Below are 15,223 nucleotides of genomic sequence, written 5' to 3'. Positions count from 1 at the left end.
CTATCTTAGGGCTGTTTTTTATTATTTGGAGACTTTTATGGTTTTTTTGATTAATTTTATTATATAGGCCATAATGAAAACCACTAGTTTATGTTCTATGGCATCAAAAACTGGGGCAGTCAGTGGTCTTTTCAAAGATCAGCTTCAACTCACTCAAGTGGTTTCTGAGACTTTGTACTTGGATAAACACTTTATGTAAAGAAACTTTAAAGCCATATCATTAACATGCTCATCTCCCAAAGTCATATTCTGCTCAATCATGTTGTTCTATTCACTGTTTATTATAAAAATGATGTTTTTTAAATGTAAAATGCATCGATATGAGGGTGTCCTTGAATACAATTTTTATCCTTCTATTAGAAGATATAGCTGCCAGCTTGCTCTTTAAGCCCATTTTCTTGCTTGCTTATCTCTATGTTTCTTTGCCTATTTTCACTCTGGAGAAGCCTGTGTTCTCTCTTAAATAGATACTTCTCTCTTTCTCTCCCTTCACATCTTTCTGAATAAGTTTCAATAAAACCATCATGATTCACATACTAACTATATATACATATATACATATATATGTACATGTATATATAAAGGATGTCTGTGCATAAGGTCTCATATTAAACCCAAAGAGGCACGCTTACTGATGATCTATTTCAGACAACCCTGGGGAAAGTTTCATCGAGTAAATTTGAACTCCAAGGCAGCTAGCATTAGGTGACACTGATGATTCTGCTGCCACATACATACAATAATGGTTTAGATATTTCATTATAATATTTTTCAGTCATAATATTTTATAGGTGGTGATATCCATTTCCCTGCTTTCCTTTACCTAAATTATTCCAACCAGATCACAGCACTTCCTGTATTTAATGTTCCCCAGGAAGTATATTTCTTTTAACTACTGAGACTAATATTTTACATAGGTTGTTGTGATGTTAATAAGGGTGGTTGTAGTGATAATGATGAGGACAATGATAATGATGATGAAGTCATAATTTTTCAAGTATATGCTAATCATTATGCTAAGGACTAGTTGAACATGAGATTGCAAAATGTCTTTATTCCTATTTTTCAGATAAGGAGATCAAGTCCCAGGTAGTAGAAAAATCTTTCCAAGACCAAACAAGCTTGGAGGTAGTAAAGCTGAGACTGCTACTTGAACTGTCTGATTTCAAATACCTGCATTTTCTTCACATCACATTTTTATAACTCTAACCTTGAAGTACCTCATTCTCCAGTGGCTTAAGCCATTTTGATATTTAGTTTGAGATTTCAAGCTTATATTACAAAAAAGTTATCAAGAGAGGCTCTGGTAAAAATGATTGTAACACGTACTATTATGTTTTGGCGCCTATATTGCCACATAAAATGTTTGTATTACCACATAGTCACTATGTATCTCATTAACTGTGACATGAAAAAATTTGGAATAGCAATTAACACATGGGAAAGATCAAGGTTCATAACTGCCAAAGAGCTTATTGATGTTCACAACTGTAATAAAGGCCAAAAGCAAAGAAACCAAGGCATTGCCCCCCTATTATAGCATCCAAGAAATTAGTAATCTAGAGGAAAAATATATGGTAACCCCTCCCTGTTCAAAAGCACCTTCTATTAGAATCATTTTCTTCATGGTATAACTCAGGCTTCCTGCTTTTAACTCTTAGTACATCTTAGATTGTATTCACCTGACTTAGTTCGAAATCAGTAAATTCTAATCCCTGAAATGTTAGAGTCCTCCATTCTTACATTATCATTTAAAGACAATTCTAAGACAATTAAAAGAGGTGTTCACAAATCTCTAAATAAAAGAACAGAGGCAAAGGAAGTAGAGACAAATGGTGAGGGGAGGGATAAAATATATTTGAAGGACAAAAAATAGAAAAATAAAAAATTAATAAAATTAGAAAGATAAAACTTAATAGAAATTTAGAGCTAAAAGAGCCTCAGAAACTACTGAGACTAAAAGGAAAATGATTTAAACAAAGTTGCAGTGGGTAGGAGTTGGGGGCAGAATGTGTCGGTTGACAAAATAAGCAAGATTTTTTAAAAGAACAGTCTCAAATGAGAAGGGAAAATATCAATAGGAATCCCAGGTTCTGAGTAGGTGCAAAAAATAAAAATAAATATGAGAACAATCACCGGGAGAGGAGGAAATAGGGGTTGATCAGTGTAATGGGCAGGCAGCCTACAAGAAATAAAAGGAGTGTGAAGGCTAACACTCACCCTCACAAAGCTGGCAGGAAACCATCCCTCCTCATCGTCGATCTGGCCCCACCACCAATCCTTGTTGGAAGCATCCAAGACTTTGATGACGTCGCCAGCCTTAAATGCCAACTCCCGGTTGGCCATGGTGACGTGATCCCATACTGCCTCAGCACTAACGATGGAATCTCCAGTGATCAGCTTAGGAGACAAAATGAGAATGTGTTGAGTTCACACTGGTGTCTACCTTCCTTGCCCTTCATCCCCACCCACAGAGTTCTACTACTTACAGGAAAACACGTACTGGTTTGTAAAGAGTGATGATGACAAAGATGGTAGTGAAAGCTTAAGCTCAATTTTACCACAAGACAAACAATACAGCCAATACTACTAGCCATTTAGGTGGGAAGATCCAAAATATGAATATGGACTATATACGCTTCATGTTTTTATCCCTACTCAAAGGTATTTCTGTAGATAAGAAAGCTCCAGTCTCTTTCCCTGGTACTTTGAAACAGCTTACATCTAAATTGGTGGAGACGTATAAGGTTAGAGGTAAAAATGAGGCTTCAGCATATTTGGTTTAAATTCTCTATGTTCATTTTCTTTCTCTCATCCTCCTTGAAAATGACAAATTGGGAGTTTGTGGCTTATTACTTAATCCCACTGAATACCCAACCCTCAAGTGTTATGAACCATGGCATTCCTCACATACAATGACTTTTATCTTCCTGCTCTCTCACATAAGATGATGTTCACAGAGGTTATGGCCTTCTATGTTACAATTTCAAAAATCAACCTTGACACAGATTCACTCAGTGATTTTTATAAACACTTTGTGAGATGCAGAAGTCCATTTTGACATCTGTATTTGATAAACAGTAAAACTGAACTACCTTAAGATAAGGTGTGAATTCAATATCAAGCAGGGGCTGTGCACTAAGGGGTGAACTCCATAACCCAGTCAGGGGCTGTGCAGAGACACCCAATTTTGCTCATTAGATTTTGTGACCAGTAGGAATGGGATCAACATAGCAATTTTAAGACTAATACCCCACACATACGTTTTCTCAAAACTCCTAAGTGCAGTGATGAAGACGGGGTGACTACCATACTGGTCACTATTCTACTGGTTCTTTTTTACCAACTAGTTTTAGCCTATCTAAGCCATAAGTCTTTGTAGAATTTAAGGACATGTATTTCAGAATAGAGAGAATATGGTCTGTCAGGAAAAAAGAGTTGAACACTATCTTCTGAGCATTGAATTGCTGAACATGTTCTCTAGATGTGATCTTTTCCATTAGCCTCCTTAAGAAAGGACTAATTATTCAAAGGAATTTGTCATATATATATACACACATATATATCTGTGTATATATATATGGATCTTTAGGGGAAAAGATCTTTAGGGGAAAACTAAATGAAAATAATGAAAGGGAAATAGGGAGGAAGAGCAATTTATTTTTTGAAAACAGATGTCAGTTATTGGATAAGGAGCACTCATTTGTGATCTCAATATATAAATTTTTAAACCCTAAAATACTAATTTTTATTTAAAACAACCTGTAGGTTAAACAACTAGACTATAACCATACATTAGGTGATTTGAATCTCTACTTGTCATACTCTATAGTTGATTTTTCAGGAATACCCCCATATTACCACAAGAATCCCTCTCCTAGTGATACAATCCCACTCTGTGAAAGACCTGAAGAGTCATTTTCTCCATTCACAGGACTAGTTAAAACCCAGATTGCTTGTTAAGTCCAAGGTTGGTAGGTTCCAGAAGAAGTAGTATTTCTATTTCTTTTTTTTTTTACATCACTAACCGAGCTTTAGACACAAAAATATGAAAGCATGAAAGTACACATCTCAAGAGGGGAGATGCAGGCAACACATGTGCTCGGGTGACACATGTGCTCGGCCATGCGGATGCAAGCAGCACATAGGCTCAGGCAGCATATGCACCAAAAGTAGTATTTCAAATGAGTTCCCAGGTGTACCTATTTCAAGGACCACACTTGATGAAATATTATCTTACATGATCATCCTAGATTGGCTCTACACTTTCCTGATAATTTTCTCTAGAAATTCCCATATCATAACTTGGGCTAGGATTCCTTCTTGTCTACAAGATCCTTTTCAGTGGTTGGTATGTCTTGTAAGGACATCTGGGGTTATGAAATGTCAGGTCTTGCCAACAAAAACAAAAAAGTTAAAAACTGGAGTCACAGCCACATGCAGTTTTCCAGAGCCATACCATCTTCCTTTTCTTGCACTTGCATTATAACTGAACAGCATTACCCCAAAATAGGTATTTAATTAGCCTATGTTTATGCTAAAAGTATGAAATATTTAAAAAGAAGCAAAGGAAAGAAAGTTTAAAACAAATGTGTTGTGCAGTAGCAAATATGTCAGTTATCGTGAGGATAGTTAAGATGGGGTTGCCTTCTGAGAAATTTCAAAGGAGGAAAATGAAGGAAATTAAGTTGTTTTTGCCTCTGTTTAAGGTTCCCTGAATAGATTTTCATCTTCATTCTCTCAGAAAATGCCAAAAGTGAGGCATAAACAAGAACAAAATGTCTTATGTTCCTTTTAAGCAAATCTAAAACAGTCTGGGATTCTAGGCTTTGTCCTGAATAAACCAGATGTCTTTTTTAATAAATCCTTGTAAACAGGTTCTGTCTACCAAGACAACATAATTTTCAATAAAACTTCCCTTTCTGAAAAGTTGTGGGCCACACTGTTCCAGTAAAAGCTAGGAGGCAACATAGTATACCACAAACACTGGTTATTCAAAGAAGTCAGTGCCTTCTTTCAGTGCCAGTTAGTTACTGAATTTTCTTGGGCAAGTCCCTTTAGCTGTTTCATTTTATCTGTCCACTTTAAGATTTGAATTTCACAAATGGCCTGTGATTCCTCCCATCTTTGGGCTTCTTTTAAGGTGTTTATGTTGCTTTTGTTTTGGAGCCACACCTGGCGGTAGTCAGAAATTACTTCAGACTTTACATTTAGGGAATATTGGGCAGTGCTTGAGAGGCCATATGGGGTGCCTAGGATGAAATCCGAGTCAGCTGCATGCATGTTAAGTACCCTATCAGCTGTACTATTTCTTCAGCCCCTGTTTTGGGCTTCTTTTGAGGCTAATCCTTAACTTTAATAATTGATAGGAATTTCCTTCTGGCATCTTATTTCTTATTTCTTTATGCTTGATGTGATGCCCTCTGCTCTCTAAATATCTGCCCTCTGAAAAATGAGAGATCGAAGATGACCTCCTTTCTGACTCAGACATTGCACATAACACATTAAAGTACAAACCAGTCAATCTGGCTGGAAAATCTAAGTAATAGAATTTTAACTTTATCCTTTAAATATTCAACAGAGAGTCAAAGAGGACCCTTTTTCTCTTCATCTAGTCCCTTAAGAAATCATGTGCCACTAGTTGAGGGATGGGTAAATGATCACTGTATGACTGAAATGCAAAGACGAAAAAGTTCATAAGTTTGTAACTGCACCTCATGGTTATTTACTAATAAAAAAATATCATGTGCCATACTTCTAATTGCCTGCTCCATAATTTACTGAATAGCTGATTGCCACTTCCAATAAAATATATGTAAAATTCATCGCATGCCCTCATTCCTCCCATTGTAGCACTGTCGTCCCATTGTTCATCAATTTGCTCGAGCGGGCATCAGTAATGTCTCCATTGTGAGACATAGTGTTACTGTTTTTGGCATATTGAATACGCCATGGGTAGCTTGCCAAGGTCTGCCATGTGGGAAGGATACTCTCAGTAGCTTGCCGGGCTCTCCAAGAAGGACAGAGGAATCAAACCTGGGTCAGCCCAGTGCAAGGCAAACGCCCTACCCGCTTTTTGAAACTTTTTTTCTTCTTTTCAACTTGGGAAAAAACTGCCCAGAGACTGGTTTTCTTTCGTGTAGGTGAAAGAGCCATGCTTAAGGGGTCGAGGGCCTGACCCCTCCATTTTTTTCTTGTCAGTATAGTGTATAATTAAATCCCAAACCTTTGTCCCTATCATTCCTTCTGCAATGAATCTCACCATTACACTCAAGTACTCCGTAGTAGTGTATCTTTTGATACTCTACCATGTAGAATACCTCTGAATTTCTTTCATCCTCATTACAATGATTTGTGTAGCAGATTTTAAATAAATACTAGCTACTAATAACCTTTTTAAAGTGTTAGGTTTCATATCTAGGAATAAGAACAAAAACAGCCCAACAGCTATTCAAGATACCTAAAAAAGCAGTTCAAAAAAAAGTTCAGCACTGTGTTTTTGCATTGTATAAACCAGTAAATGCATGGAAAAACGTAGAAAGAGGTATGCAATAGCATCTGCAGAATGGTGTCAAAAGTTAAATACTTATGTGGTACTATGATTCCTCACATTATTATTATTTATTATTATTGTTATTATTATTGCTTTTTGGGTCACACTTGGCCATGCATGGGGGTTACTCCTGGCTCATGAGCTCAGGAATTACTCCTGGCGGTGCTCGGGGGACCCTATGGGATGCTGGGAATCGAACCCGGGTCAGCCGCATGCAAGGCAAACGCCCTACCTGCTGTGCTATCGCTCCAGCCCCTATTTTTTTTTATAATCCTGATTTTCCTATTTCTAATTTGGGATCTGCACTTTCTTTTACCACTTCCATCTCTCTCTTCCTTCTTCCTCTCTCTTCCTCTCTTTTTCTTCAAGATATTCATTACTAATTCTCTTTTCCCTGTTGCTCAAGATCTTTAATAATTCTCAGCTGTCAATTTCTAAAATCTCTTCTTAATCTAGTTCCATGTCTATGGTTCTAAACCTTATCTCAAATTTGGAAGGGCCTTTCCACTATATCCAAACTGAATCTTTTACAGGTAGATATAACCCTACCTTTGTTCCTCTGACTAAGCCATATTCTTAGTCATGGTTGAGTGTAGGGATACTATAGTTAATGTCCAACTTGTGTGCTCTTGATCTGTCACTTCTTAATATCTTCTTTAATGACTAAAATGCTCTTATTTGTATCTTTCAGTGAGTTTTACTTAGAATAAAATAAGACACTGTATCACTGTCATCCCATTGCTCATCAATTTGCTCGAGCAGGCACCAGTAACGTCTCCATTGTGAGACTTGTTACTGTTTTTGGTATATCAGATAAATATTTAAGTTGTCAACCAGAATTGACAGAGTTTTTATTATCATAAATACCGGATTGTACACTTTTGAAAAATAGAGTTAAAACATATGCTTAAACTAATACATAGGGAATATTGATTTTGACCTTTAGCTATGGTTCTGCAATTTAAGTCGTAATGCTAGGCAAACTCTGGCAGTTACATCAGCATATTCAGCATCTATATCAAGTTGCTGAAATTTCTGTGGGGCTAAGGAAATTATTAACATAATAAGTTCAATGCAGCCAGTAGATCTATTGGTGGTGGAATTTATTGCCAGGTGGTTTATGTTGTTTTTGTTGAAAATCTGCACAGGAGTTCAATGGCATCAGAAATGATGCCAGGTAAAAACTCTACTATTAATATTTGAATCACAATAATGTGTCATCTCCTCTATGGCTTAATAGCTCACATCAGGCTGGCTTCAACTTCACATTTCAGCATAGTAATTCAATTGATTATGTGTATATATATATATATATATATACATATATAGAGAAAGAATGTGCACAAAATTATCTATTCTCATTGACACACTCATCTTTTTCCTACTTTGGGCATGAGATTTATGAGACACTAAGTACAGACTTCCTTCAGTGTTCCATAACATCATCCATTTTCCCTTTTTTTATTTGAGCCCCACCAGGTGGTGCTCAAGGATTACTCATGACTTTGTACTCAGGGATCAGTGTTGGTGGGCTCAAGGGAACATATGGGTTGTTGGGGATCAAAGCCAAGTCAGCAGCATGCAACACAAGCATCTCTACTCACTGCTCTCTGTGCTATCGCTCTGGTCCTTCATTTTTATATTTATAAAAGAGCTACTGTTGATTTCAGTCATATCTGGCATACATGTCCTATAAGGCTAGCTTGATTTGAAAAGATAGGAGTTGATGTGGATCATGCTCAGCACACATACTATGGAACATCTGATCCAGATGTCAATATGTGCTTTGGTCATAAGCCAACCTAAAAATTCCAAAGCCTAAAAGTTTTGGGGAATCCAGACAAACCTAGTAAGGTATGAAGCCACATAGGATATGTTTTCTTTTATTACAGACAAAGGACAAAGGACTATATTTCTTTCTGTACCACTTAAAAAGGAAATTACAGGAGTTCTAAGCTGTAATAGTGGTCAAATAGATGAAGGAATGTTGAGTTTCTTGCCTTGTCAGATTTAGATTTTATATTTGAATTATTTTACAACTCAGTCTGACATGACCACAATTTCTGGTAGGAAACTTCAGTCATTATTTCAACCTAATGGGGCCTGACTTTCTGAAGTGAGATTTAGCTGATATCCCTTAAGGTTTTTGGTCTTTTTGTATTTAGTAATGCAAGGAAATAAGTCATTTAGAGGAAATAAAGTAAAATTGACCAAGAATTGTATCAACCAGAAATAAGTCAGGCTTCTGAATTGGAAACTCAAATCCTGTTGACTGAAGAAGTTTCCCACACTAGAGCAGCATATTGAATAGACACAACATTGTAGAAATAAGAGTTACTGTCAAATTGACATAGAGAGACTGCACTCATTTGTGGAGTGTAGGGTAGCATCACATGAAGCTGACACCCAAGGACAGTAGATACAAGGGCCAGGGGGATTGCCCCATAGCTGGAAGACTGCTTCATGAGCGGAGGGGAGAAGGCAGATGGAATAGAGAAGGGATGACTAAGAAAATGATGGCTGGAGGAACCAGTTGGGATGGGAGATGCATGCCAAAAGTAGATAATGGACCAAACATAATGACCTCTCAGTGTCTGTGTTGCAGGCTATAATGCCCAAACGTAGAGAGAGAGTATGGGAAATATTGTCTGCCATAGAGGCAGAGGTAGGGTTGGAAAGGGGGGAGTATAACCGGGATATTGGTGGTGGAGAATGTGTGTTCCCCACCAATTAGGGAAATTGGGGGGGAGGGATGAGTGTTTGGTCATTGTGAGATTGTAACCCAAACATGAAAGCTTGTAACTATCTCACGGTGATTCAATAAAATTTTTAAAAATTAAAAAAGAGTTACTATCAAATTATTTTAAAATCTTTTGTTTTAACCCAGAAACTTCTGACCACAAATTCTCAACCCCTGACTTTTTAGAAAGAAACTCAGATGAGTCTTAATAACATGTTATACAGAGATTAAATGTCTTGAAACAGAATTTGAAGTAAAAGTTACTTCTTGTTGCACTAGACATTCAGAAGAAACCATTATCTCTGAACCTCTGTATTTTTCTTTTTAATGTAAAGCTCCAGAAAGCTTAGGAAATATAACATCTTGTCCAAGATGTTTCTGGTATCTCCTGAGAAGCTATCTATATCTGCTCTATCTATCCCCATTTCTGTTTCCATCCTGACTTTCAAAACTGAGTCTTTCAATAGTACTAGTAGAAGATCCTTATAGTACCCATGCTATAATCCAAAAGCAATTTCCTAGAGGAGCATTTAAAGCTCCCTAAGTAAGCTTTTAATATTCTTAGAGGAAAATCATTAATAAAACAAATAATATATTAGTTCATCAATACACTCTTCAATGGTTGAGCACAGCCATTCCAAGATTGAAACTACCCTGACTAGACTCTTAAGCTATTTTTGGCACCATGCACTTGTCCTGGTTTTGTTCTGAGCACTAAGTTCTAGCAACTTGTCGCATTTCTTTTTCCTTGAATGTCTTGAGAAATGGCCTAGGAAATCCTTGGAAAGAGGTAAGGTGTTCAAAGTGCCCCAAATATTTGTAGTAACATAGATCCACTTGGGGGCTCTGCATGTAGATTTTTGAATTAATTCATGTGTGTCCATATGTCTAGTCCTGGAAGTTGTAACTTTTTCTAGAATATGGTATGAAGGCCAGCCTTATAGTTTGCTGAAAAAGGGTTGATATGTGACTCTACCAGATTTACAAATGAGTAGAAGGTGGGAGATAGATCTCTACAAAGATACGTTTCTCCATAGACCTCACAACCGTAATTGTACAACCATCAACAACACACCCAGATGGTATAGGCAAGGCACACAGAGATAGAAGCCATTTTTAATCCATTTGACAGATGTTGTATTAGAATCTTACAAGCAAATTAGGTAGGAGTAGGAATAGAGGAGAATGCACATTGTAACTAATGGTTCTCATGCCAACATTAAATGGGGCCATCTGATCTAAGGCTATAATTAAAAATGTAGAATTTTGTCAGAATAACTGTAATCTGTTCCTGTGTGGAAAAAAGGACAGGAAAAAATAAATTTCTATCAAGTTAAACCACGTTGAATTTCACTGAGCATGTCCTGGATGGTTCTGAGAGTTTCTGAGCCTTGTCATACATTTTCAAGGAGAGTGATTACTGAGGAGTCCTTATAGCCCAAAGAAGAAATCTACATTAACAGTTCTTCAGAAATTAGAAGGCTATTGATTTCTCTCTACCTGCTAGTTCACTATTAGTGAGAGAAGATATTGGTCAAGGCACTTAGCAATGCCACTGATGTCCAGTTTCCTATTTAGTGGAGCTATGTATTTTCTACCAAGACTAGCACATGATAAATTACATGAGTAGATGGCAGAAGTATTCAGTGAGCAGCAACTGTAATTTAAACTGATTTGAATTCAAACAATTCAAATTGGTTGAGGTGGCTTACTTTCAGACTATGCTGTTTAAGATCCCAGATAGAGTGATTACCCTAGGCTGTCAGTAAGGACATTAGAGAAACACAATGAAAACCACCTTCAGTGTTAAAGGAAGTATAAAATTTGGTATGTGTCTGCAGGAAAAGTGGTTGCTTTTGTAACAAAAGATATTCAAGTAGGTCAGACAGGCTTATATAAAAAGTATCTGCTAGTCTAAGTTATGCTAATAAGAGGATGAGTGGGTGGATTAGTGAAGAAACCCAGAGCAGCTGACTGGAGGACAAAGCACACAGTAAGGTTCCAAGGTTTGACTGACTCTTCTTGTCTCTGTCAATAGCCTTAAAAACAATTGATGTGGGGATAGTAATTAAGCCCAAGGCTTCATATATTTAAGGCAATTGCTCTACTACTGAACTATATGCTTGGCCTCAACAATGGACTCTTATACAAAGAGAATATCATTATTATACATGTCTACGAGTTAGAAGATCTCATTTTATAGGCACAAAGAGTGAGATTAAAAAAAACCCAAAGGAACCAATAAGTGAGTCACTTGTGTAATGTAACAACTTAGCAACAGAGCAAATATTAGGAACCAAGAGTATAGACTAAAGATTAAGGTCAGTTGCAAATTGTTTTTGATATGTGTATCACAGAATAAAAAAATAAGGGAGGATTAATATTGTCAAAATGGCAATACTCCCCGGAGTATTATAGAGATTCAATGCAGTCCCTATAAGAATACCCATGACATTCTTCAAAGAAACAGACAAAACATTCCTGAAATTCATATGGAAAAATAAACCCCAACAAATAGCTAAAGCAATCCTTGGGGAAAACAAGATGGGTAGCATCACCTCCCCCAACTTCAAACTGTATTAAAAGGCACTAGTAATTAAAACAGCATGGTATTGTAATATAAACAGACGCACAGACCAATGGAACAGAGTTGAATATTCTGTCACAGATTCTCAAATATACGATCACTTAATAAAGGAGCAAGAAATGTGACGTGGAGCAAGAAATGCCTCTTCAACAAATGGTGCTGGAAAAAGTACAGCTACTTCAAAAAATGAACTCAGACCTCTGTCTAAGGCTAGGCACAAAAGTCAAATCAAAATAGATTAAAGGCTAAATATCAGACCTGAATTCATAAGGTGCAACAAAAGAAATGTAGGTAGAACCCTCTAGGACACTGAGCTAAAGGCATCTTTAAATATGAAACAGCACTGACCAAGCAAGTTGAAACAAACATAAACAAATGGGACTACATTAAACTAAGAAGCTTCTGCACCTCTAAAGAAATCGTGATCAAAATACAGAGAGAGTCCACTGAGTGGGAAAATTATTTACCCAATATCCATCAGTTAAGGGGTTAATATCCAGAATATATAAGACAATAGTAGAACTGTAAAGAAAAAACCTTCCAACTGCATTAAAAATTGGAGAGAAGAAATGAACAGAAACTTTCTCAAAAAAGAATTACAAATGGCCAAAAGACACATGAAAAATATGCTTTACATGGCTCTTCATCAGGGAGATGCAAATCAAAACAACAATGAGATATCATCTTAAAATACAGAGACTGGGACACATCATGCTATGTGAAACGAGTCAGAAAGAGAGGGGCAGATGTGGAATGACTGCACTCATTTGTGGAATATAAAATAACAATATGAGACTAATACTCAAGGATAGTAAGACAAGGGCTCAAAGAAACAAAGTCTCTCCCTCTCTCCCTGACAGTAGCACTGTAGAACTCTTGTCCCATTGTTCATTGATATGCTCGAGCGGGCACCAGTAACGTCTCCATTGTGAGACTTGTTGTTACTATTTTTGGCATATCAAATACACCACGGGTAGGTTGCCAAGTCTCTGCCATGCGGGCAGGATACTCTCAGTAGCTTGCCGGGCCCTCCGAGAGGGACAGAGCAATTGAACCTGGGTTGGCCAAGTGCAAGCCAATCGGCCTACCTGCTGTGCTATTGCTCCAGTCTGGGCCCTCACAGTACTTCTGTGAAAATTGAGGTCTAAGTAGTGAAATAGACTTGCCCTTTGTCTCTACACATCTCTTGACTTTTAGACCTCATACTGTGAGACCCTTCGGATGAATGGAGCTGTAGTAAATTCTCTTGGGAAAGCACCTATTTCCCCCTACATTCAGGGGTTTGCAGAAGTGAAATTGGAACTATTTTAAAGTACTTTTTTTGTTTTTTGCGTCACACCCAGAGATGCACAGGGGTTACTCCTGGCTTTGCACTCAGGAATTACTCCTGGTGGTTTTCGGGGGACGGTATGGGAATCGAACTTGGGTCGGCTACATGCAAGGCACACGCCCTACCTGCTGTACTATTTTTAAAAAATTTTATTGAAACACCATGAGATAGTTACAAGCTTTCATGTTTGGGTTACAATCACACAATGATCAAACACCCATCCCTCCACCAGTGCACATTCCCCACCACCAATATCCCCGGTTTAACCCCCTTTCCCGACCCTCCCCCTGTCTCCATGGCAAACAATACTCCCCATACTCTCTCTCTACTTTTGGGCATTATGGTTTGCAACACAGACACTGAGAGGTCATCATGTTTGGTTCGTTATCTACTTTCAGCACACATCCCCCATCCCGATTGATTCCTCCACCCACTGTACTATTGCTCCAGCCCCTCATCTAATTTTCTAAGGAGCAGTTTTGATCTATGAGTGATAGAGAAAATTTATTAGGAATAAATTGTAGAAGAAGAAAAGTTATTTAGTCTTACTCTCTACCCAGGTCCTCCACTTATACCTAGGCATCAATTTTCACAGAAGTACTGTGAGGGAAAGGAGTGTCTTCTCATTATAAGCATTTTGAACTAGCTGATCCCTCCAGTCCTCACTACCACCATTACCAACACACACATTTATTCAAAAACCTATGCCTTCTGTACTTCATTTATTTGAGCATATAGGTTTTCATCCTAGCCATATCCTCTCTAAGACCTATGAAAGCTTCTGGTTGACTTCATACATCTCTCATTCAATACTATTTTCTTAGCAGCTTAATCTACTTAAGGGAATAAAATCTGAAATAGAATCTTCACCAAAGCCCAAAGAAAATGAGATCGGTTTATTCAAACCATTGTGCTCATCCAATGAGATAAGTCTGGCAATTGGTAAAGTAATGAGCCAACTTTTAAGTTCAATGTCTAGTTTTTTTAATAATAAGACCTAGTCTTTAAGAATATAACCTCAGATAAATCTGCACACAGAGAAAATTCTCTAGAGTCTGATAAGCCATAAAATCTATAGTTTTCCTAGAATGACTGCACTCATTTGTGGAATATAAAATAACATAATATGAAACTGACACCCAAGGACAGTAGACACAAGGGCCAGAAATATTGCTCTATATTGGAAACCATAATAATGCCCAAAGGTAGAAAGAGAGTATGGGGGAAAATGATAAATATAAAGAGAGGCGGGGGGTTGAAAAAGGGGGATATTGGTGGTGGTCAATTGGCACTGGTGAAGGGATGGGCATTTGATCATTGTATGGCTGAAACTCAAACATGAAAGCTTTTTAACTGTATCTCACTATGATTCAATACAAAAAAGAATTTATAGTTTCTATTCTGCATTTACCAATGCCTTTTTACATATCAGTAAATGATATGACATATCTGGGTACACTTATTTAATATATATGTACATATACATATATATAATCCACTGAGTGATGCAATACCATCCTAGTCACAATGACATCTGCATAGTTTTTCTGTTATTTTTAATATAAGTCCTAGGAAGAAACACAATATACACAATATAAAATCCTGAATGAATTTCTTGCCTTAGGCTACTAGGTAGGGATAAGTTGATAGAAATTAACTTTATTTTTCTATGTTTTTCTTAGAACACCACTGCTTTTAAGAGGAAACACTGAACAAACCAAAACAATTCTGAGTTTCAAGTTCACATCCATATAATGGTCAAAATGGATGAGGCCCAAACAAACTCACCTCCCACCCAGAAAAAAATGGGGCAGAATTATTCTGCAATACTTATCACAGAGGGTTGTGGGAAAATAAAAGTATTGAAAGAACAATAGCGTATAATTTACCTTATTTCTCTGGTCCTCATGAAATTAAACTTTCACAAATAAAATGATGCAAAAAGGTACAATTTTATTCTAAGCATGCCATTTTTCAATGATTCCTAACAATACTCAGTCAGACATATGATGT

At 37.1% G+C, this 15,223-nt stretch overlaps 1 protein-coding gene across 7 annotated transcripts in view; it reads right to left on the bottom strand.

Moving 5' to 3' along the window:
* Positions 1-15,223, bottom strand: part of ARHGEF9 (Cdc42 guanine nucleotide exchange factor 9) — a 421,659-nt gene that overhangs the window by 366,745 nt on the left and 39,691 nt on the right. For 5 of the 7 annotated variants that reach the window (XM_055120363.1, XM_055120367.1, XM_055120366.1 and 2 more), the window contains exon 2: positions 2,221-2,400. The exons of the other annotated variants lie outside the window; for them this stretch is intronic. In XM_055120363.1, coding sequence (XP_054976338.1) covers positions 2,221-2,400 — 180 coding nt within the window. The remainder of the gene's footprint in view (positions 1-2,220; positions 2,401-15,223) is intronic. 7 annotated transcript variants of the gene reach the window in all.

The sequence above is a fragment of the Sorex araneus genome, chromosome X (assembly GCF_027595985.1).
Source record: "Sorex araneus isolate mSorAra2 chromosome X, mSorAra2.pri, whole genome shotgun sequence".
In the NCBI taxonomy this organism is placed as follows: domain Eukaryota; kingdom Metazoa; phylum Chordata; class Mammalia; order Eulipotyphla; family Soricidae; genus Sorex; species Sorex araneus.
The sequence above is the reverse complement of the archived record's forward strand: the minus strand, read 5'-3'. Positions and strand labels throughout refer to the sequence as shown.